The sequence below is a fragment of the Scardinius erythrophthalmus genome (assembly GCF_964197995.2).
Source record: "Scardinius erythrophthalmus genome assembly, chromosome: 19".
Taxonomy (NCBI): Eukaryota; Metazoa; Chordata; class Actinopteri; order Cypriniformes; family Leuciscidae; genus Scardinius; species Scardinius erythrophthalmus.
The window spans coordinates 28,932,823-28,957,193 of NC_138239.1; the positions used below are offsets into that span (position 1 = coordinate 28,932,823).

Genomic DNA, 24,371 nt, shown 5'->3' on the forward strand with positions numbered 1-24,371 from the left:
ACATTTCCTGGCTTTTTTCATGATAGCAGAGGTCTAGGGGCTATGTAACTACAATATAAGTTTCAAAACAGTCAATCCACAGACAAATGCACACAGCCTGCATAAAGTAGCTGTGCCTTTTCACAAGCCGTTGTGACTTCCGTATTTAAATGTGATGTCAGAACTACTCAGTCACCGCCTTCAGTCTCCACCCCGAGCACTGAAACTACATGATTGCACAGGCTTCCGAACAACATTAATATAAGAGACCAGTGGCGAATGTTTATTTATTCAGAAATACCACAGCAATTTTATTTGATCTTAAATGTCTGCACATTTCACAAGTGACTGCTTCGTCAATCAGGCACAGCTCAATGCTGGTTTTTCAAAGAAGCTACTCATCAATGATGCAGTCCCTACAGTTTTACAAGTTTACCTTGGGCATCACATTGCAGCATAATGTTTTCGCGTTATGTGGGTATCCTTGCACATTTACCACAAGTACACCTTTTACCGAAAAAAGTAACATTGTAAAAGAAATTGTAGCACGTCAACTTTATGTATCAGTAGGAAAGCAATAGTTATAGCTTACTTACGGCATTTGGTGTCTGTCTGCTAACGTTACATTATAAAACAGTTAAGTGTTTCAAAATCAGTGTAACTATAGCTAGCTAATAATATAGCTAATAACTAGCTATTAACGAACATATTTTGGAGCTTTACATCGAATTTGACAAAAAAGTCTGAGTTTGTTTACAGACAGTTTAAATTAGCTTTAACGTTAAATCTGTGTGCAGCATTGATGTAATGGTAATTATAATACTCTTACAATAACGCCGAAAGTAAGGAGATGGTTGTTTGTCTCCTGTTGTTGTCGATTTGGGGTCTGGGTCCGGCTCGAACATATAAGGCTGGATAACGTTTCCCTCAGCAATGTCCATCATTACAGGTGTTTTTATTTACCTTACTTGTGAGCATCACCAAGCCACAGCAGGCTACAGCATACATGATCCTAGTTACCTGTGGTTGGCCTTATACCGTTTTTGGTACTTATACCGCAAGTATATATTCTTAAGGACATCAAAACCTAAAATAAAACTTCAGAAAGGTGTAAAATATGGGACCTTTAATGACATCCCATTTTTAATCAGTAAGGTTTAATATGGAGTTGGCCCACCCTTTGCAGCTATAACAGCTTCAACTTTTCTGGGAAGGCTTTCCACAAGGTTTAGGAGTGTGTTTATGGAAGTTTTTAACCATTCTTCTAGAGAAGCGCATTTGTGAGGTCAGGCACTGATGTTGGACGAGAAGGCCTGGCTCACAGTCTCCGCTCTAATTCATCCCAAAGGTGTTCTATCGGGTGGAGGTCAGGACTCTGTGCAGGCCAGTCAAGTTCCTCCACACCAAACTCGCTCATCCACACTCAAAAAAAAAATTGTCTAAACATAAGATTTATGTATTTGAATTGCATAACAAATTCCCATGCATTTGGATTACATAGTTTTAACCTAAACCAATCAATACTCCTGAATGTGATTCATATGTTTAAGTCATACATAAATGAAACAGATAAGATTTATGTAATTGTATTAATAAACTGAATGTGATTTATATTTGTCAGTCGTATGTAAATGAAACATGTAAGATTTATGTAATAGTACACAGAAAAACGCCCATGTTAAATTAACACTGCTCAGTGTTCATATGTGTGCACACTACAGAGTTAAAGCGGTGTTGAAGTTAATGAGATAATTAAGTGATGATTGAGCATTAATTATGAACACCTGCTGTTAACAAGCAGAATCACTGAAGGAAAGAGAAACACAAGAACTACAACTGACTTCAGCCGCAGTCTCAGATGAAATCAACTGAAGAGAAAAGAAGACATTAAATCTGTGAAGATCTCAGCAGAGGAGGATTAAACAACTCCACAAACATCATTACCAGCTTCACTTATTACTAACCAGACTGACTTTATTTCATTTCCGTTTTAATGAAATCCATAGTTGTATTTTAAAGTCACCATGATGGTGGTTAGCGTTTGCTTTAGTTGGGCTCTTGACCATTGACTCTTTAATATAACATTTTCTCTGGTTGCTATAATTATGTGTTTATAAGACACATTTGTTGCAGCGAAAAAGCCAAGAGAAAAAGAGATCAAGTGTTATTGGCTGTTTATTGATGATCATCATGTAATTTCCTGATTCGCTGATCTTGTTCAGTATTTAATGCTTTTTAATATTGTTTTATTCATAACAGAAGCCATTTGATTTTACAGCATGAAATCTAACAGTGTTGTTTATCAAACAATATATATATATTTTTTTTAATAGTTAGTGCACAAAAACCTTTCATCTATGGCATTACTTAGACTCACACAGACATCAAGAAACAGCATATGAATCTCAACAATGGTGACAAAAGATGCAAAAAATCCTGATGCATAATTTATTAATGCCGCAATGCATGCTGGGAGATATGGGTGAGTTTTGATTGGTGGTACCCAGCATGCACTGCAGCATGAAGCATTTCATTGATTGTCACCATTGTTGAGAGTCATACACTGATTCTTTATGTCTAAGTAATAATGTAGAAGAGAAAGTTTAATGCACTAAATGTTTTTAAAATTCTTTATATTATTTGATTAACTGTTGGATCTAATGCTGTCAGGTCATACAGCTACTATAATAAATAAAACAAAATCACATAAGCCCAATAATCAAAGCAATAGACACTAAAAAATAAGTGATTCAGGCCACAATATGATGATTACACCTTCATCAATAAACAGCCAATGTCACTTGATCTCATTTTCTCTTGGCTTTTTCGCTGCAACAAACGTGTTTTATAAACACATAATTATAGCAACCAGAGAAAATGTTATATTAAAGAGTAATGGTCAAGAGCCCAACTAAAGCAAACGCTAACCACCATCATGGTGACTTTAAAATACAACTATTGATTTCATTCAAACGGAAATGAAATAAAGTCAGTCTGGTTAGTAATAAGTGAAGCTGGTAATGATGTTTGTGGAGTTGTTTAATCCTCCTCTGCTGAGATCTTCACAGATTTAATGTCTTCTTTTCTCTTCAGTTGATTTCATCTGAGACTGCGGCTGAAGTCAGTTGTAGTTCTTGTGTTTCTCTTTCCTTCAGTGATTCTGCTTGTTAACAGCAGGTGTTCATAATTAATGCTCAATCATCACTTAATTATCTCATTAACTTCAACACCGCTTTAACTCTGTAGTGTGCACACATATGAACACTGAGCAGTGTTAATTTAACATGGGCGTTTTTCTGTGTACTATTACATAAATCTTACCTGTTTCATTTACATACGACTGACAAATATAAATCACATTCAGTTTATTAATACAATTACATAAATCTTATCTGTTTCATTTAGATATGACTTAAAAATATGAATCACATTCAGATTATTGATTGGTTTATGTTAAAACTATGTAATCCAAATGCATGGGAATTTGTTATGCAATTTAAATACATAAATCTTATTTTTTGACACAATTTTTTTTTTGAGTGCATGTCTTTATGGACCTTGCTTTGTGCACTGGTGAGCAGTCATGTTGGAACAGGAATCGGGCCATCCTTGTAAGGCGGGTGCCAGCAAGTCTGGGCTACCCCTCGAGAAAGCAAATGGCTCTCCTGAGAATTAACATTTGAACTCTTTTACAGTCATCATCTCCCCCTGCATCTCCCCCTTCTCCTCCTCACCTAAAACTCACTGAAAACCTGTGCAATGTTAAGTGTGTACAAAAAGTATACATGCTTGATATCATTTGAATTTTCTCAGTGCGCCTGGTAAAATGGTCTCATTCTTCCAGCCATAATGCAAAGCTAAAAGAAGTTCTAGAAAATGAGAAGTGTGGTGTGCCCCTTAAAGGTGTGCCTTCCCCAGATCCTCCATTCTAACAGACACCACCATTTAGTAAGCATATTGAATAATGTGGGTTTATAAGGAAAATTGGCAAAAGGTTCGGGGAGTCTGTAGGTAGACTTCCCACACGATCGCTGTGTGTAGTTTTCATTGCCAGGTAAATATTTCTACAATTCCTCAATCCCTCTGAATGTTTGTTATTATATATGATTGACCGATGATTTTATTCTATGAATTGGATTTTGAATTATTGTTTTATTACCTGGTCAATAAATTGTAAACATCTGATTTTATTCTGACTGACTCTGAAATTGTTTTCCCAATTCTAATTAATTAATTCAAGTGTACTTGGTTTGCAAAGACAAGAAGTTCATTTCCGTTTAGGACAGCAAGAATGTTGCTTGACCAACCTAAATTTGGGTGTGTCTTACCTCTGTTTTAATTTAATGTTACTTTAGATTAGTGTACGTGGGAAACCATGGCATGGCCAATCCAAAGCTAATATAAGAGAAGTAATGTTGGTGGACTTATATCTGTACCGGTAGTAGTGTCCATACCTCTGCCTGAAGTAAACGTTACTTTAAATTCAAGTGTATACAAAAACCATGGGGGCTATACAAAAGTGTCTATGATTTTGTAAGCGTGAATGTGACCAACTCAGGTATATAGCCAAATACCTCTGTTTAGTGGCCGAAAACTGACGAGCTTGTGATCGTGAGACCCGCGTTAAACAGAAGGCGTGAGGACCTCAAAGCGACAGTTTCCTAATATGAACGGATAAAATATAAGTAAAGAGTTAAAAAAGAATAATCAAACAATCGCTCACATTTAATGATGCTCATGATGGAGTCAGATGAAATAACGAGGTAATACATAAGAGAAAATGTATTTAATTTAATCTTGTTGTGTTGCGTGAAAGGAAAGACAGTAACACGCAGTAACCTTCACCTGTTCTATTGGATACCGCCATTGGACCGATTTAGGCCTACATCCCCAAACTGTTCCCACAAAGTTGGGAGCATGAAATTGTCCAAAATGTCTTGGTGTGCTGAAGCATTAAGAGTTCCTTTCACTGGAACTAAGGGGCCAAGCCCAACCCCTGAAAAACAACCCCACACCATAATGCCCCCTCCACCAAACTTTACACTTGTCACAATGCAATCAGCCAAGTACCGTTCTCCTGGCAAACGCCAAACCCAGTCTCGTCCATCGGATTGCCAGGCAGAGAAGCGTGATTCATCACTCCAGAGAACTCGTCTCCACTGCTCTAGAGTCCAGTGGTGGCGTGCTTTACACCACTGCATCCCACGCTTTGCATTGCACTTGGTGATTTAAGGCTTGGATGAAGCTGCTCGGTCAGGGAAACCAATTCCATGAAGCTCTCTATGCACTGTTCTTGAGCTAAACTGAAGGCCACACGAAGTCTGGAGGTCTGTAGCTATTGACTCTGCAGAAAGTTGCAGACTTCTGCGCACGGTGCACCTCAGCATGCGCTGACCCCGCTCTGTGGTTTTAAAGGTGATGATACACAGGGCAACTTTTTGAGCAATGTTGCTGGGCAATCTTGCCAATCGATTGTTGCTTGGGCACTTTCCCATTGAAAATGGCCAATAAATATATATCTGGATCATTTAGATCGGTCATGGGCCCTGTGTCTCATCTGGTTGCCCGTTGACGGCAACATTGCCCAAAAAGTTGCCCTGTGTATCATCACCTTAACACTTCGTGGCTAAGTTGCTGTTGTTCCCAATTGCTTCCCCTTTGTTATAATACCACTAACAGTTGACCGTGGGATATTTCATAGTGAGGAAATTTCACGAATGGAGTTAATACACTGGTGGCAACCTATCACAGTACTACGCTTGAATTCACTGAGCTCCTGAGAGCGACCCAATCTTTCACAGATGTTTGTAGAAGCAGTCTGCATGCCTATTTATACAACTGTGGCCATGGAAGTGATTGGAACACCCGAATTCAATTATTTGGAGGAGTGTCCCAATACGTTTGGCAATATAGTGTATGTAGTTAGATGAATATACAGTATCTAGATATATCTTTTACACATTTTCGTCCTAATCTTAGGAAAAAAAAGAGGTTGCCTCTACTACTCTTAAGATGATCTGTTTATTAACATTTGGAGTCTTTAATTAATAAATGAGATATTCTTTGCTTTTAATACTCCTATTAGGTTTGAAGCCATCAGATGTCATTTGCCTCATCAAGGATCATTTATCACAGATAGAGCCTCGTCTCTCCGCTGCTCATCATGCTGTTCTCCTGGACTTCATTGTGAAAACATATGTTCCTCATCAGAGGCTTTATCAGGCATTTTTTAACGGTGAGACGAGTCTTAAATACATCAGCTGCGAGCTTGAGATTGAAAGCCCACCTCATCCGCAGCCCCTCTGTGAAGGGTCAGACGCTGTGGAGTGGGAACAGCAGCGGACTCTGAAAGATCTGCATTTGGCCCAGTCCGAAATAGAAGCAGAAATCAAGGGACTCAAAGAGAAGGCCGAAGCTCAGATGATGGCAACATTGCAGGCCGGTTTAAACGGTCTTCCATTTGAAGGCCGGATGAGCAAACAGGTACAAAATATCAGTTATTTACAGTATAAATACCAAAATTTGCTTTGATGTTCTGAATGATTATGAGCTGGTTTCTTACTGGTCTCTGTTATATTCTCATATATTGAATTCTTTCAGTGTAAGTCTATGTGATTTTTCCACCTGGTTTATCATCCAAGCAAAAAATTTGGATGTTTCTTTGGAAAGTAAATTGTAATAGAGTGCAGAAGTGTCCGCCCACTTTTTCAGCGCTATTGGCTCCGGAAGTATTTTTTCCATTAATTTCTCCCATAGGGATTTCAAAAAAGTCTTCATTTATGCATTCTAAGCCATGAACCGATCCAATCAGCTACGAGGTGACTCGTGAACATAACAAACTTTGATTGGAAGCAAAAAAGTATTTGAAATTTGTACTTTACGGCTCTAGTGAGGGAACAGCATAATCTAATTAAAAATGGAGAAATATAAAACGTAAAAATTAAAAATGCTGATTATATATACAAATATATTTTAAGTTTATTGTACAATATGCATATATGTTTAAATATTTAAGTATTTTGAGAGTGTAGGGAGAGCGATTTGATTACATCATTCACAGTGCTTCATGGGAGTGGGCGGGGCTAAAGAGATCTTTTGGTGTATTTCGCTTTTTTCGACTCTCTGCTGGAATTTTCTGTACAGCATCATGGGTCATGCAGTTTTTCACCACGAATTCCACTGTTAAACACAATTATTTTAAAACTAAGTTGAAGTAATGCATGCTGACAGCTTCAACTGGAGCAAGTACTATCAATTAACAACCCCGTGGCTCACAGTAAGGCTGCCTTTAAAGGTTTATAAGTTATTGTTTAAAATCAATTTCCCTATAGATAAAATTAATGAAGTTTTTACTTCTGGAACCAGATTGTTGCACTCTCTAGTGATGGTTGACATAATATACACCACAAACTGATGATTTATGATAAGAAGCAGAAATCGAGGAACTCAAAAAGATGATGGCAACATTGCAGGCCAAAACAGTCTTCCATTTGAAGGCCGGATGAGCAAACAGCAACAAACTCAAATTTGCTAAGATGTTCTGGGTGATTACTTGGTGGTTTCTTACTGGTCAAGCCCAAAGTCTGGGGATTTTGTTTACCGGCCTTCATCCACCAAGTAAAAATAAGTATGATTGCTTTGAAAAGTAATGGTAATGGCTTGCCTCTGTAAACATTTCATTGACATGTTTATCAAAAGGAATAAATATCAAGTCGACATATTGTTTGGACAGTGTCTCCGAAGCAACCTGAAATGTTGTTTCCTGCTCATTGGTGATATATAAAACAGGATTATGATCCTAAGCTGCCCTGTAGCTGTTGGCACACTATTACCTTCTGAGAAACCATCAAAGTAAATCTCCAAGCTATTGGCGAGCGGCTCTGATGCTTATCCGCAGGGCTTCCACCAGCACTGACCTAAAAAACTTATTTAGCAAAGTTTGCCATTTTATTGCACAATGTGAAATGTGAAGGCTGTAATAATTCATACTGACAGAAGTAACAAAGGATTATTTCTGTTGCACATTGTCCTATGGTTATCACCCTCGTACTGAAGACCACTTCTTGCTTAATATCTTAAGGAGCTGCAGGCTGTCAGCAGTTACCAGATAAGATGGATTAAAGGAGCACCGCTCTGTTATTTAACCCAGTTGAGCACAACTGCCTTGGCCACTTTTTCAACAGCTTTGGTTTTTCTTATAAAAATGAACACATGGACTAAGATTGCAGCCTCTACAGAAGCATATATCATTGCTTAACAGCCTCAGAGCTTGTGGTAGGTCTGCCTTGAAAGGTTTATATGCTGTCGAGGAAAATCAATTTCTCTGGGGAGAAAATAAATGGGATATTTACTTCTGAGACCCAGCACTTTTCTCTCTATTCTCTCACTGGAAAACAATGTTGTTGAGCTCTGTGTAATTGTGCTAGAGGGCGCTCATGATTGAAAGAACGAAAAGGAGAACGAAAAAAGAAAAGACTAAGCAAATGTGGATATAGTTCATACTATATTAGAACATTTGTAGAAGTCGAAATGAAAGTACCTACTCGAGAGTATGCGATTTCAGACGAAGCCCCAGTCATGGTTCAATGATTACTGGATGAATGATTAAAGGAACACTCCGACTTTTTGGGACTTTAGCTTATTCACAGTATCCCCCAGAGTTAGATAAGTCCATACATACCTTTTTCTTTTCTGTGCGTTCTGTAAGTGTTATTTGACGCACCCACCGCTAGCCTAGCTTAGCACAAAGACTGGATGTAAATGGATAAGGTAGCATACTAATCCCAATAAGTGACAAAAAAATGCAAACATTTTCCTATTAACATGTTGTGATCTGTATAGTCACAGCGTGTACAAATAACAAGGCTATATGAGACAGAGACCATTTTTAATCGTATAAATACTGGGAACTATATTCTCACTAGGCATAGGAGCACAGCTACTTGGGCGGAGTGGCTACTTTGTTTACGGAACCATCAACAGGGCGTCTCGTGTGCTGCGCTAATCACTCCGCCCAAGTAGCCACTCCGCCCAAGTAGCTGTGCTCCTACGCCTAGTGAGAATATAGTTCCCAGTATTTATACGATTAAAAATGGTCTCTGTCTCATATAGCCTTGTTATTTGTACACGCTGTGACTATACAGATCACAACATGTAAATAGGATCACTGTTAGAGCTGAGTAAACAGTATAAGAAGTGCACAAGTAACTTACATAAATTTGTGTAGAGTTGAGGGAGCATTTTCTTTGAAAACAAAATGAATCTACCTCGTCTTCAGTGGCTGGCAGATTTAGAGAGAGAGCTATGTGAATGAATACATCCAGCTACAACACCTTCAACGCTTGGGAGATGCTTCGACGCTTCTCGTGAGTGCATTGCTGCAGCAATGGCGGATGTGTACAACTCGCAGTGAACTCGATCAGGGCGGGTCTAAGTTATAACGGTATGTCAGTCAACACTCGTGGGCGGGGCCTGTGGCTTTAGTGATGTCACTAAAGCCACATTCTGAAAACAGGTCGTTTGGAGAGACTGCTTATGATTTATGGGGATTAAAAAAAAAAGGAGTGGATTTTTATCACTGTAGGGTGGTTGTGTACACACACTGCCAACACACATTTATGTCCAAACACCATACAAAAGTGAATTTTGCATAATAGGTCCCCTTTAAGTTTTATTTTTATTTTTTTTTACCACAGGGGGATTTTAATGAACTCATTGGGAATGAAATGAAAGATGGGATCAAAGACTTGACAAACTTTTCTTTGACTCATATTCTCTCCTTTAGGAGGTAGAAGAGAAGCTGCACGGTTTTCTGCAGTCGCAAGGAGAAATTATATTGGAGTCTCTGATGAAGAAAGCCTGTCTCACCGAGAATCTGCTGCAGATGAGACTGAGGCACTTCGCAGATCAACCAGTTTCCCCTGAAAAGCACAGTGAGGCAACTCCAACAAAATCAAAGAAGAAGTGAATTTGAAATACAGTTCTATAAAAGAAGTATATTTTGAGATATTCATGAAATATAATAAAAATATGTATATATTGTGTGTACTTTGTGTAGAGGCCATATCCACAATGCAGCTAATATGGTTGATTTTTACAACCCAATTCACTTACCAAATGGAGTGATAAATTAGGAGATTCATGCCCACATCTAAACGAGTTCCTTGAAATAAGCAGTGGCCATAGAAAACCAGCGGAAGCTGGTTTTATTGACTGCATTTCATTAAGCATATGAACAGTTTGGCTGTGACTTTTCACTACAATACATTTTTTTTATGTGCAATTTCTTAAAACCAAAATCAAGCCAAATTTGTTTTATACAGCTTAAAGTAAAAGTTGACCCCACAATAAATATTCTGTCTATCACCTATGTTGTTCCAAACCTGTATGACTTTCTTTCTTCTGTAAGACACAAAAGAAAAACATTGCCCATTCAGTGGAAGTCAATGGGAAGTCAGTTTGGACACCAGCGTTCTTCAAAATATCTTCTTTTGTAATGAATGAAAGTCATACAGGTTTGGAATAACATATTTTTTGATGAACTATACTGTATCACATATACTAATGAAGAAGACAGTATTCTCAAATGCTACTAAATTAATTTAATCACTAATCCTTTTACAGCTCAACATTGAAAACTAAAACCAACCATCAAAGATACATAAATATATATTCTGGAGTAACAAATGTCAAGTCTGTATAATTTAAATGTTCAAGAAAAAAACGAATTCAGCTACAGTATAAGTACCATGATGAGGTTATTTTAATAAAAACTAAGAGGCTAATAATGCCTTTTAGAAATAGCACCATAATTAGAATTGTTGTTTTTATACTATGAAATTACATTTCTTTCACACAAGCATACATCATCTCATAAGTATACACTACCATTCAAATGTTTGGGGTTGGTACAATTTTTATGTTTTTCAAAGAAGTCTCTTATGCTCACCAAGACTGCATTTATTGGACCAAAAATACAGTAATATTATTACAATTTAAAATAACTGTTTTGATATATTTGTAATTTATACCTGTGATGCAAAGCTGAATATTCAGCATTAGTATTCAGTCACATGATCCTTCAAAAATCACTCTTATATGCTGATTTGATGCTCAAGAAACATTTTATTATTATCAATGTTTTGAGGACTAGAAAGTTCAAAAGAACAGCATTTGTTTTAAATAGTCTTTACTGTCACAATTTATCAAATGTGTCCTTTCTGAATAAAAGTATACATTTCTTTTAATTACTGACCCCGAACTTCTGAATGGTAGTGTAAATAATTCTAGGAGTACAAATAAAGAATGTATTGAGTTCAGTATATTCACTGATAAAACATCCAAAGCTAATTATTTCACACCGCTTGCTACAGAACAAATAGTCCACAAAACTAATTTAAAGCTTAAATAATGTAAAATATGTATGATCAGTAAGATTTTTCATTGTTAAGCTGATTGGGGAGGTTAAGGATATAATTGAACCATGTAAATCTTTGGTTTACTTTACCAGGAAAACTGTGCAAATACATGCTACATATGAAAAAAGGCATAACGTTTGACCTTCAGTAATCTCAGTGAGTTACAGAGCCCAATTACCATTCCTTCCATTAGGCCCCAAAAACTTTAAACACATGATGGCAGATGGAGATTAGTTTGCTTGAGACATTCTGGAGTCTGATCCAGTGAAGTTGAGCATCGTCTGAACCAGCTCTGGCAAACCATAGTCGTGCTTCCAGCCCCAGTCACTGCGGGCCCTGGTGTCATCGAAGATCTCTGGCCAGCTATCAGCTAGAAGAAATAACAGAAACACAGATGTCACACTGACCTGTGTTCAGTTTGGAAATTGCATTGTCTGCTGAATGTGTTTTTTTAATGTCCACCAAATATCATAATGCTTGCTTAAAGTGGCACTATTACTATCTCCTACAATAAGTTTACATGCATCCAAGGTCAAAAAACCACTTTAACTTTCTCATAATATACATTGCAGCATCACCTCTTTTCTCAGTGTCTGAAACGGTTTAAATCAAGGATTTGGTCTCTTTAAACCCCTCCTTTCCTCCTTTTGTGTTTGAGTGAGAGTCAAGTAGACGTTGTTTGTGGGCAGCCAATGAAGCTGGCATTATGCAAATTTGTAACAAATGTATGTAGGTTCATGCAGGTAGGTTCACTCGTTTCAGGCAGTTCAGAATCGATTCTTTCATTTAGGAGACAATAACTCTATTTGTCGTGCTCTTTGAAACATGCTTGACCTTTTATATTTTGCAAACTACATGAAAGTTAATATTTAAAACTTTAAAAAATGCAACCACAATTGACATTTAAGAGGATTTTAAATTGGATTTCGCCTGATGTGTCAGACCCTTACCAATGGCCTGTCGAACTGGGTCAATCTTATATGTGACCTGCAGGTCTGGCAGGTGCCTCCTGATTTCTCGAACCAGTTCCTCTGGGGTGAAGCTCATGGCGCTGATGTTGTATGTGCGCATACCGAGTACCTCAGCGGGAGCATCCAGAACCTCCAGTGTGGCTCTCAGACAATCCTCAATGAACATCATGGGGAGTCTTGTGTCGGGCCTCAGATTGCACACAAATTTGCCCGTTTTCACAGCATCGTGGAAGATCTGGACAGCATAGTCTGAGAGAAGAGATGGAATAAATGGAGGTGAAGGGTTTACATAGACGCATTAGTCTTCCAGACCAGTGTTATTAAAGGACAAGTTCGGTATTTTACACTTAAAGCCCTGTTTACAGATCGTTTCTGATGAAATAGAACGGTTAAGATTAAAATTTGGACACATGCTGCTGTCCCGAGAATTTTAGGTTTATTTCGCTCCCCCCCCCCCCCACCTACACAATGGCAGCCTATGGGCACTGGAACAATCCTTCATAAAATGCATTAAACTTTCGTTTAAAAAGACGTGAAACTCACCGAGTGGTCAGGGGTGTTCACTGATATGCTCACAAAAAAAATAAAAATAAAAATCGCTGCAAAACATGCTTTCCAACAGGTTTTATCGTAGTTTTTGTCCAACTCCATTGACTTGTATTGGGTGAGCTGTGTGAGGTACGGTATTACTCCGCCGCTTCTTCTGCTTCTTCTGTGTATTCAATTAAATGCCAGCGGTTTGCTTGCAATTGGCAAAGGTGCATTATCGCCACCAACTGGGCTGGAGTGTCTATTATTCAAGCTCTCAACGGAAGAATCTACGGGTGTGAGACGTTTGGAAAAATAGATTCACAGTTTTACAACGAATGGTAAAACACCTGTTGGAAAGCATATTATGCAGCGATTTTTTTTGTGTGAGCATATCAGTGAACACCCCTGACCACTCGGTGAGTTTCACGTCTTTGTAAACGAAAGTTTAATGCGTTTTATGAAGGATTGTTCCAGTGCCCATAGGCTGCCATTGTGTAGGTGGGGGGGAAAGCAAAATAAACCTAAAATTCTCAGGACAGCAGCATGTGTCCAAATTTTAATCTTAACCGTTCTATTTCATCAGAAACGATCTGTAAACAGGGCTTTAAGTGTAAAGTACTGAACTTGTCCTTTAATCATATACTGTTATACCATGTATATTATAAGTCAGCATGAAAGCAAAGTTGAAATCATTTTTTCTATTGTGACGTGCATCCGAGTGGAACGGCTTCTCCAACAAGAAAAATGTAGGGCAGGACTTGATTTTGTCATCAGAGAGATGCTGCAAGAGGAAGGGGAAGTTATTTTGATTAAAGATTATGAGGGTGTCACAGTGGCTGCGTCCGAAAATTGATAAATATTGCCCGAGGACGCATTGCAAGGTCGGAAGGCAAAAAGGCACGTCCGAATGCAATGTTAATTTCACTTCCTGTCTACAGAGATACCTTCAACTGATCGATTTTTGAAGGCAGCATAGATCTATCCTTCATTGCCCTTGATATCCCAGAATCCTGTGCTTTCCATTCTGTGAGTTGAGCTAAAAAAAATAAAGATGGCGTTTGGAAGTTGGGGCTGGTCGTCAGTTTGTATGTAAATGTACATTTTTGATCAACGTTTTCCACCTATGATGTCATTTCTAGCGAGAAATTACTGTTGCAATCATTAAATATTCTCTTAGTTTTCACCAAAGCTCGCTCTATTTTGCTGTAGATTACAGCAACCATTACGCTGCCTCAGAAGTCTATCGTTGCCTGATAGTGCAGCGAGGCAACAAGTCAGCAGCCTACGTTTTTGGATGCAGTCAGTGTGTGGCTGTAATGAAGCGCATTACGTAGGAACATAAACAGAAAAGTCTCTCATGATAAATCTAAAACCAAACACGCAGGAGATTACCAAGAATAAAGCATATAACACAACCACATAAACTAAAGATGACACGGAACAATGAATGAACCCAGCTAACGGAACGTTCCCGTAACTTTCACTAACGTTATGTAAAAGTTATGTAAATATTAGTAAAAAACGTTCGTGAAATAATGTGTCTGGAACGTTCTTATAATGTTTATAGAGCTAAAATACATTCTCGTAACGTTGAGAGAAAAAAGTTCTTAGAACAAGGTTTTTAGAACGTCCTTGTGATGTTATTTGTTCTTACTCTACACCCTTGATTTTCACCACAGGGGGACTTTTTGTAAGTTTAAATTTTCCATCTAATATTTTATATTTTATGTCAGCTTTATTTAAAAGTGTTAGTTTACAACAACAGCACTGTTCCAAAGGAGATACGCTCACCTGTAGTTCCTCCACCAGGTTGAGAGTCTGCAGAAATGATTCCTGGGTATCTGAGACAGCGGAAGTCAAGACCTAACCTGTGATGGTAATACTGGGAAACACAATAAAGAAATGTGAATTGAATAATGCAGTGTGAATAATAACCAAAGCAAAATATGCATTAAATTCATATGCATTAAGACCTAGGCCTAGGCTTGAACTCTCTTTTCTCATTCTCTTTTAATATCATGCTAAAATTAAAATCCCCCAAAATGTTTAGGATTTGCAGGTGTTCTCAAATCTGTACTGACCTCTCCCATTAGCTCAGCGTGAACCTTGGACACTCCGTAAATGGTTCGTGGTCGTTGGATGCACAGATCAGGGGTGGGGTTACGAGGGGAGGAGGGGCCAAAGGCTCCAATAGTGCTGGGGACGAAAAGACGGAGCCCATGTTCTCCGGCAATGTCAAGAACGTTGTGCAACCCTAAAGATGAGGAAGTTGGCAGAGAAACCTCTATGTACCATACCACTGAAAAGTGATTGAAGGTGAAAATGATACAAATAAAACAGATGTCAAACCCCTCGGTGACTAACCAGTGATGTTGACGTCACGAGCGAGGGACACATTGGCCTCTCCGACTGCACTCAGAAGTGCGCTGTAGTGTATCAACCAAGTGATGCGGTTGTTTACAATAATCTCACGCAAGTTTTTGTAGTCCAAAATGTCGGAATATATAAAGGGACCTGAAGTTAAAATTTACAATTAAAAGCCTAAAATCATTGTAATTTAAAAATAAATATATAATAATATATTTTTGTTTGATATATACATACACACACATATACATATATATATTTCTAAAATAAAGTGTGTTCAAATTTAAAATACAACTCAAAAATGGAGAAGAACTGATGCTTCCCACAACAAGTGAATATATTGACACTCACCGCTTTGGTAAACATGATTTGGGGGTTTCCTGATATCAGACAGAATTACATTATATTTTCCAAACTCCTTCCTGTAACAAAAGATAAACAAAAATCTCATATTTAACAATTTAATACTACCAAAATCAAAGAGTGCAGTAAACAAGGGGTGCTATTCTTTTCCTATTTGTGCATCCTCATTTCCTTTCATTGCATCTTAGCTCCATCCCCTTACACCTGTGTATCCTCACTCATGATTCCACAGGAAGCTTCCTCGCTCCTCGCTGTCACCATTATGTTCAGTTCATGGACTTTTAGTTTGTTTTCATTCCTCACATGTGTTTCCCACCACCGATCAGTCACCATGGACACTAATCACATTCATCACAGCTGCTAATCGTTTAGTTAATCGCCACTGTGTATTTAAGTTATTGCCTGTGTTCTGTCTAGTGTCTGGTATTGTTTGTGTGTTGCTCGCCTGCTGGCTATGTTTCCGAGTTATTTATTAAACTTGTTACCTTTCAATAATCTCCGTCTTCCTTGGATCTAATTGTGACACTCGACTCCTCACGGCACAATTAGAAGATTGAAATGTCTTTCAAGATGGCTGAGTTTGATTGGTTTCCGAGTCACAGGCTGGAGGACTGAGGAGCGAGGAAACAAGGATGTATATTTGAGTATTGAGAAGCACCCAAGATCTTTTTTTTCTGGAATACCATGAATAAAAAGTTACTACCTGACAGATATTACTGAAATCAGGTTTGCTCTGACTGACCAAACCCTGTAGACTTTTGGCAACTGGCATTGACTGACAGAAAATCAGGGGGCAAATCTAGGCAAAAGTCATGTAGTCCATTCCAGCCTGGAGTCAAGAGAATATTATCAAAACTTCTGAACGCGTCTAGGGCTGTCGATAGGCCTGTCGCGATAGTCAATAAATCAATAAAAAAAAATTAGCTCGATACTTTTTCCGCCCATGATAATTCCATTTGCATGCTTGTTTTTTTCTCTCTCTCTCTCTCTCTCTCTCTCTCTCTCTCTCTCTCTCTCTCTCTCTCTCTATAAAAGAGACTGGATGACCACTCTCGGTTCTTTAGCGTATAGGAGAAGTGAACCCTCTTGTCAGTCACATGGTCTTTGTATGGGAAAGCGGGACTGCTTGCGGCGACTGCCGGGAGAGAGAGAAGACGCTAGTTGTGAGTTGGAGGAAAAAAAAAGAAAAAGATGGAATTGGTTTCAAAGCCAAATGCCACAGAGAGCCCTATCTCATGAAAATGCGTATCTATACCACGAATGTTATTTCTTGTGCCACTTATACGCCAAAAATAGTTTTTGCGTGCATATGATACGGCGTGTAATACGCACGCACTCCTCACCCCTAATCCTAACCAAGTATTTTCAGTGCGTAGCATATACACGCAATAAAGTGTGTCTCCGTCTTCCCGACAGTACACAATCACTCGGGTGTTTAGTCGACAAAGTAACAGGAGGAGTGACATGGCCTGTTGAGGCTTTTTTTTATTTGTTTACAAAGGTCCTAAATGGCAGTTTTGCCTGTTATGGAATGTATCACTATTTATGTCTGAGTGATTCAAGTGATTTTTTTGTTAACAGACACAGAGTCCATTGCTTTTATTGTTTTTGGTTGTTTTGTTCATTTTTTGTGGATATTTAAAATGTTTTCCGTTTTCAATGTTTAATATTCTTTAGAAATAAAAGTTTATAGATCTTTGAAAAGGTCTACCTGCATTATCATGCCATTATCATTATATTAGATGAAAATGGTCTCAGAACGACAATATTATCGTTTATCGCAATAATTTCTTGGACAATTTATCATCCAGCAAAATTTGTTATCGTGACAGGCCTAGCTGTCAATAATGATTATTTTGGAAATCGAGTAATCGGTCGATAATTTTGATGATGAATTAAATAATTGGATCTTTTTTTTTTTTTTGAGGTGATAAAAATATACATAAGTGAATACATAATGTAATACACATAAACAAAATAAATTTACTGTATGTACATTATGTATTTTAACGATAGAAGTGCTACAGCCACTGTAATTTCTTGAACAAGAACATGTGGACATCAAAACATGCAAACTCAGAGCGAGGGTGTAAACTTTTATTTTGAAATCGTGATGAACAACAATTCGCGTATTTGTATAAATCGAGCCGCTGAGACGTGCTTCACGCATGTAAATGATAACAGTGCTAACACTTCGCTATGAAATACAAAGTGCGTCAGATTTTATAAGCACAAATGCACGTCATTGGAAACCCAAACGAACAGCACATGTAAGACTGAGTTTGTGTGTGAAGCAGCATGTACTGTGAACACACGGGAAGAAACACATAACCTGCACTCATGTAAATATATTTATTTAACCTTCGTGATTTCACAATAGCACTCTGCTATATTATGATATTTAAATGGTTTTAATATATCGTGCAGCCTTAAAAAACAGTCTCATAATGCGGTTCATGGATTCTCATCTGTGGAATGCACCACTTCCGGTATTTTACCAGTTAATCGACACGGGTAAATTGCAATGGAGGGTCTTTTAAAATCGAGCACTCGAATTTAATCGAGGAATCATGACAGCGCTAATTCAGTCTCACCTGAGCAGTTTGGCTAGACCCACTCCCAACTGACCCAGACCTCCTTAAATCAAAAACAGAGAAAAAATATGATAAAAAAATCATCATTAGTCATATGTTACCATGGAGACTACATTTCATGCTTCAGAATGTGGTAACCAGGGAAACGTGACATCTAAAGGTTTATATAACATCCATTTAGGCCTCCAAGCTTAAACACACACACAGTCACACACACAAAATCTTTAAAACAAATGAACATTACACAATAACTGGTCTAGCCACTTGTCTCTTGCACTCGTACCGGTAATGAGAACTCTGGGATGATCTGATCCAGAGGACACTGAGTGAAAACTGGCATCGGATGTGACTTGGCACGGAGAGAAACTGAGACTGCGAGCCACAACAGCGAGAGGCTGAAAGCCACAGACAGGAGCCACGTGAAGCCGCTGGGCCGTCCCACTCACAGCTCGCACACAGGACCGCATCTCCTACTCACTGCCAACACACACAAACACAGCACATCAGAAATGCACATCCAAAAGAGTCACAAAATCAGTGTCAATGTTTGATATTAAATACCAGAATCAGAAACATTTTCTCCTTTTTCTTTGTCTTGCTAAGGGTCATTTTACAGCTGCATTATAGGCTATGCGTCCTAAAAATATGATTGAATAATACATAGGAACAGGCATACTTTTATGTAACTATAAGGCTAACGTATTGAAACAGTATTTATCTTAGATCGTCGGGTTTTAAGCATGTAATTAATTACCATATTCATAGTTTAAGACTGAATGTCTGGGTCTGGGAAAAGAATAAAACAGTCAAATCTATTCATAAAAAATATTTAAATATTGTAAGAAATAAATAATATGGCCTTCATACATGAAAAAGAAAAACTACAAATCTGTTAGTTTTACTAAAAAGCAACCCCTGGGTCATAAAAGCACCTGTGGCTGAAAAAGGTGAACGTGGTTTCGCCAAGTGCAACGTGTTCCTGGAACAAATCCAATCAACCAATCAGATTTGAGGGACAATTTACAGTTTATGTGAAGTTTAGGCTTACAACCAGGGTTAGGGGCTTCTACATCATGTACCAATCATTTCCCTCTGATTTTAGGGTCTTAAAAATCATTTATATAGTAGGTTTATGTTTAGAGGTAGGGATAGGGCTAGGACAACATTTTCGGACAGGAATGTTGTTCTAGGATCAACTAAATATGTTTTATAGATATGTATAGAATGTCATGGCAAAATCAAACACCCCGGTGCTGCCACCTTCTGGTCATGGCTATAACAGCCTCACAAAAAAACCAAGAACAAAGTCAAATTTGTTCATAATTATTATTTAGTTCATAAACTTAATTGAACACCACTTCAAAAGTCACATTATTACCTTTCGTAGTCTAAAAAATTATCTTAAATAACTTACATAAAATAAATTCCGTTGCATGAAGGTTACCTGATGGTCAATGCGATTGTTGGAGGCTGTCAAACAAGAACTTCACCGTGGAAATTATTTAAATCTTCTTTATTTCTTTTCTTTGTTCAGTTCACAACATTCATTAATTATACTTAGTTTTGTAGTTTGACTCACATCTCTGTTTAACACTATTAACCTAACGTGCCTCATGAACACAAACTGGGAGGAGACTGACAGTCTCTATTTACCAATCAACACCATTATCTACAAACTGCTTCTGTTGTAACAACACACAGCCGGTGATATGATGATGATGATGGACACATTTCACTTTTGGTTGCTACATGTATTGCTTAAATTGTTACAATGTCTCAGTTCGGCGGAATGGTCAATGTTTAGCGCGTTACAATAAAACACATTCACGCAAGTGATGAAAACATCGATAAGAGAAACTTTGATTTACTCACCTTTTATACCACCGCCCTAATCCTCTAGAATAAATGGAAAAGCAACAGGTAAGGGAACCGTATGCTCCTAAAACTACATCAGTCTAACAGGTTTAGGTGTAAATGTCTTTCACTGGACAGACACCTTCAGGTCCATCCACCATCAGTATTGCATCAGCTACAGGTCTTCTTCTTAGACGGTCTCGTGGAGAGTCTGCTGTGATTGGTCAGCCCACCCGAGACACACCCACTTACACTGTAAGCATTCGAAGATTACATTAACAAATTATGTTAGCTTTATAATTACAGTGGACCTAAAACTTTGTAAAAGCCACACACAAATATCAAATTAAAAATAAATAAAATGAAAAAGAATTAAAACAAGTTCTATTTGTTTTACAGAAATATCGCACCAACTTTTCACTATTACCGTATATATTCATAATTGTATTAGTTTATTAGTTCCATATTTTTTTGCAAAACATATAGGCATATTGTCAGATGATCAAACACAAAACCTTTTTGCTCTCTCTCTCTCTCTCTCTCTCTCTCTCTCTCTCTCTCTCTCTCTCTCTCTCTCTCTCTCTCTCTCTCTCTCTCTCTCTCTCTCTCTCTCTCTCTCTCTCTCTCTCTCTCTCTCTCTCTCTCTCTCTCTCTCTCTCTCTCTCTCTCTCTCTCTCTCTCTCACATACACACACACATAATATTACAAATAGCGCCAGAACACTTGCAACCTTAATTGGCTCTATTTATATCAACGTACAATTTTCCACATGGACAACATGCAAGTAAAGGAATGTTATCTATTGCATATCAGTGTGTTTGGATCTTCACCTTCAAGTTCCCCGTCTACCCACTACCTGTCTAGTGATGTTTATTCTGACATATAATAAAAAATAAAAAAAATAGTCTTTTCAAATTCTCTATCGCGTGTCATTCTCTTTATTGAGAAATGTGCTTCAGAAATGTGACGCAATTTACGGGAAAGGAGTAGTGAACATAGAAGCTCCTTGTTTTTTGCGGTGCGTTGTGGGATTTGTTTTTTTAAGCAAATGTTCCAGTGTTCTAGAAGGATTTTAATCTCTTTTAATGGCTGACTCCCTGATCAGTGCCCTGACACCTGAACACCCATTGAGTAGACTCGCTCCCTTGGTCAAAATCAAGGGGTCGAGGATCTGTCCAAATAAATTTCCCTCGCCTACTTGATGAAGTTGACAAACTTCAAAATGGCGGCGGGGTTTCCTCCGAGGGGAAGTGCTTAGGGAGGTTTGCCAGTGTATGTCTAAAAGTGTAGCTAAACGTAGGTGTGTTTGACTTGAAGTGGCGCTGCGCTGCGCAGACCGATCGGTTGCTTTAGATTCGCTCTCGCTGTACTTTGATGTCATTCGTCGATCAGTCTGCGCAACGCCGCTTCAAGTCCAACACACCTAATGAGTTTGCCAATTGCTGATTGGCCTTCTACTTTAGAAGGTGGGACTTATTCTGCAGTTCTGTGTGTTGCACATTCTCCCATAATATGAGTACACCGTCTTTAAATAGATCTAAATGTTTATGGTGAATATGTGTCGTTTTATTTCTACAAATAACTCAAATGACATCAGGGATGATGGTTTTCTAATGGACTTGACCCAATATATGAACTTTAGTACTTGAATTTAGCATTATAATGTAAACCAGAGCACTAATGAATGCAAATAATCTTCTTTATGAATGACTGATAATTATATTTTCTCTCCGTAGACTGAAGACTCAGAGAGGCTTTATTTAGTCTAAGTGAATCAAGTCCAAGACTTCCATCAGGAGCCAGAGGAAATTTCTTCTGTGTGTTTTGTAATTAACTAGCTTGGCTACTATAGAACTTGAACATCCATTCTCATGAAATGGTTTATTAATATAAATTGTTGAACTCCGTGAACCCATGAACACAAACTGTGTGTGTCACTGTGACATGCTGGAAGACTGGTAGGGCTTGTTCCAAAGGACTTTTCCCCCACATGACATAGCACCTGGGAGTCTTATTTCTTATTCTTTCTCTGTTCACTTGCAAAGGAGTAATATATTTGAAACAAAAATACAAACCATATCATGCTAATAAAACAATTTGTAATAAAATATTTTACATTGATTATGAGTTCACTATACTCAAAGTGCCTCGACAGTCATCAGATCTAGGAATCAGAATCAGAATGAGCTTTATTTGCCAAGTCCTAGTAAACACACAAGGAATATGTTGTGGTTTCCAGGAGCTCTGTGTACATATATATATATATATATATATATATATATATATATATATATATATATATATATATATATATATATATATATATATATATATATATATATACACATATATATATATATACATATATATATTTACACAAAATGGAAATAAAATAAAAATAAAGTAATATACATCTAGATCAGAAGATTTATACAGATGTGTGCATTGTATACACAACTATATAAAAAAATATATGTATTTACAAAGTAAGGATCTATTTATTGCCTAACTCTCAGGTGGCATAAACACCATAAGAGTAATGAATTATGAATTAAAATAAATAAATAGATAAATAAATAAAAAGTGTGCTAGCTATTTAAGGCAAAAAAAGAAACTGTTTTAAGATGTTGTAGTGCCAGAGATGCGTAACATCTGTCTGACGGGAGAAGTGCAACCAGGCTGTGGCCGGGGCGAGAGGAGTCAATGAGGATAACTGCCCGTTTCTGCACTCTGGAGATGTTTACCGTCCTGAAGGTTGGGCAGGAGCGCACCAATTATCCTCTCTGCTGTCCTAACAGTCCGTTGCAGTCTTCTTATGTCTGATTTGCTGGCTGACCCAAACCAGACTGTTATAGAAATGCACAGAACTGACTCACTGTAAAACTGTGTCAGTTGACGAAGGAAGTACAACTTCTGTTGGGCTTTTTCACCATGGATTGTATGCAAGTGTCCCACTTCAGGGCCTGAGAGATGGTGTTGCCCAGGAACCTGAATGACTCATGATGGTGAGTGGGGGAGTGCTGGGGTGTTCCTCCTGAAGTCCACTATCATCTCCACAGTTTTGAGCGTGTTCTGCTTGGTTTGTTATGACTGCACCAGACAGCAGACTCGTCACTGTTGTGGATGAGGCCGACGACTGATCTCCATGCCTGAGATCAATATCATGTCAATGTGGACCAAAATCTCTTAGGAATGTTTCTAGAACCTTATTTGAACGTCATGAAGAATTGAGGAAGATCTGAAGGCAATAGGTCCAACCAGATGCTAGCAAGTCTAATAAAGTGAATGGAGTGTATATACTGTATATACACTCACCTAAAGGATTATTAGGAACACCATACTAATACTGTGTTTGACCCCCTTTCGCCTTCAGAACTGCCTTAATTCTACGTGGCATTTATTCAACAAGGTGCTGAAAGCATTCTTTAGAAATGTTGGCCCATATTGATAGGATAGCATCTTGCAGTTGATGGAGATTTGTGGGATGCACATCCAGGGCACGAAGTTCCCGTTCCACCACATCCCAAAGATGCTCTGTTGGGTTGAGATCTGGTGACTGTGGGGGCCATTTTAGTACAGTGAACTCATTGTCACGTTCAAGAAACCAATTTGAAATGATTCGAGCTTTGTGACATGGTGCATTATCCTGCTGGAAGTAGCCATTAGAGGATGGGTACATGGTGGTCATAAAGGGATATGGTCAGAAACAATGCTCAGGTAGGCCGTGTCATTTAAACGATGCCCAATTGGCACTAGGGGCCTAAAGTGTGCCAAGGAAACATCCCCACACCATTACACCACCACCAGCCTGCACAGTGGTAACAAGGCATGATGGATCCATGTTCTCATTCTGTTCACGCCAAATTCTGACTCTACCATCTGAATGTCTCAACAGAAATCGAGACTCATCAGACCAGGCAACATTTTCAAGGGTCTTCTGCTGTTGTAGCCCATCCGCCTCAAGGTTGTGCGTGTTGTGGCTTCACAAATGCTTTGCTGCATACCTCGGTTGTAACGAGTGGTTATTTCAGTCAAAGTTGCTCTTCTAACAGCTTGAATCAGTCGGCCCATTCTCCTCTGACCTTTAGCATCAACAAGGCATTTTCGCCCACAGGACTGCCGCATACTGGATGTTTTGCCCTTTTCACACCATTCTTTGTAAACCCTAGAAATGGTCGTGCGTGAAAATCGCAGTAACTGAGCAGATTGTGAAATACTCAGACCGGCCCGTCTGGCACCATCAACCATGCCACGCTTAACCCCCTGAGGTCGACGGTATCGCCGGCGATACCAG

The 24,371-nt window shown here is 38.3% G+C and overlaps 2 protein-coding genes across 3 annotated transcripts; one reads left to right on the forward strand and one right to left on the reverse strand.

Annotated features, from left to right (window-relative positions):
• Window positions 1–1,275: 1,275 nt before the first annotated feature.
• On the forward strand, window positions 1,276–9,946 carry cUnh8orf74 (chromosome Un C8orf74 homolog; the record flags this gene model as incomplete). Its single annotated transcript, XM_081347843.1, has 3 exons — window positions 1,276–1,345; window positions 6,065–6,462; window positions 9,764–9,946. The coding sequence occupies 3 exons, from the start codon at window positions 1,276–1,278 to the stop codon at window positions 9,944–9,946; spliced, it is 651 nt and encodes a 216-aa protein (XP_081203969.1).
• A 620-nt stretch (window positions 9,947–10,566) lies between these two features.
• Window positions 10,567–20,238, reverse strand: LOC308707611 (L-threonine 3-dehydrogenase, mitochondrial-like). 2 transcript variants are annotated; one of them, XM_081394210.1, is made up of 9 exons: window positions 20,095–20,238; window positions 18,506–18,699; window positions 18,223–18,265; window positions 15,617–15,687; window positions 15,263–15,412; window positions 14,980–15,152; window positions 14,690–14,780; window positions 12,347–12,616; window positions 10,567–11,766 (listed from the first exon to the last, which is right to left on the reverse strand). In XM_081394210.1, the coding sequence occupies exons 2-9, from the start codon at window positions 18,687–18,689 to the stop codon at window positions 11,627–11,629; spliced, it is 1,122 nt and encodes a 373-aa protein (XP_081250336.1). In that variant the 5' UTR covers window positions 18,690–18,699; window positions 20,095–20,238; the 3' UTR covers window positions 10,567–11,626. The 2 variants fall into 2 exon arrangements, with proteins under 2 accessions (XP_081250336.1, XP_081250337.1); XM_081394211.1 differs by lacking the exons at window positions 18,223–18,265; window positions 18,506–18,699; window positions 20,095–20,238 and adding an exon at window positions 15,831–15,880.
• Between the last annotated feature and the right edge of the window lie 4,133 nt (window positions 20,239–24,371).

Coding starts and splice junctions, on each gene's coding strand:
- LOC308707611 (XM_081394210.1), bottom strand. CDS start 18,689: ATGCGGTCCTGTGTGCGAGCTGTGAGTGGGACGGCCCAGCGGCTTCAC. Junction 15,153..15,262: donor TCGTGACGTCAACATCACTG/GTTAGTCACCGA, acceptor CCTCATCTTTAG/GGTTGCACAACGTTCTTGAC. Junction 14,781..14,979: donor ACGCTGAGCTAATGGGAGAG/GTCAGTACAGAT, acceptor TGTGTTTCCCAG/TATTACCATCACAGGTTAGG.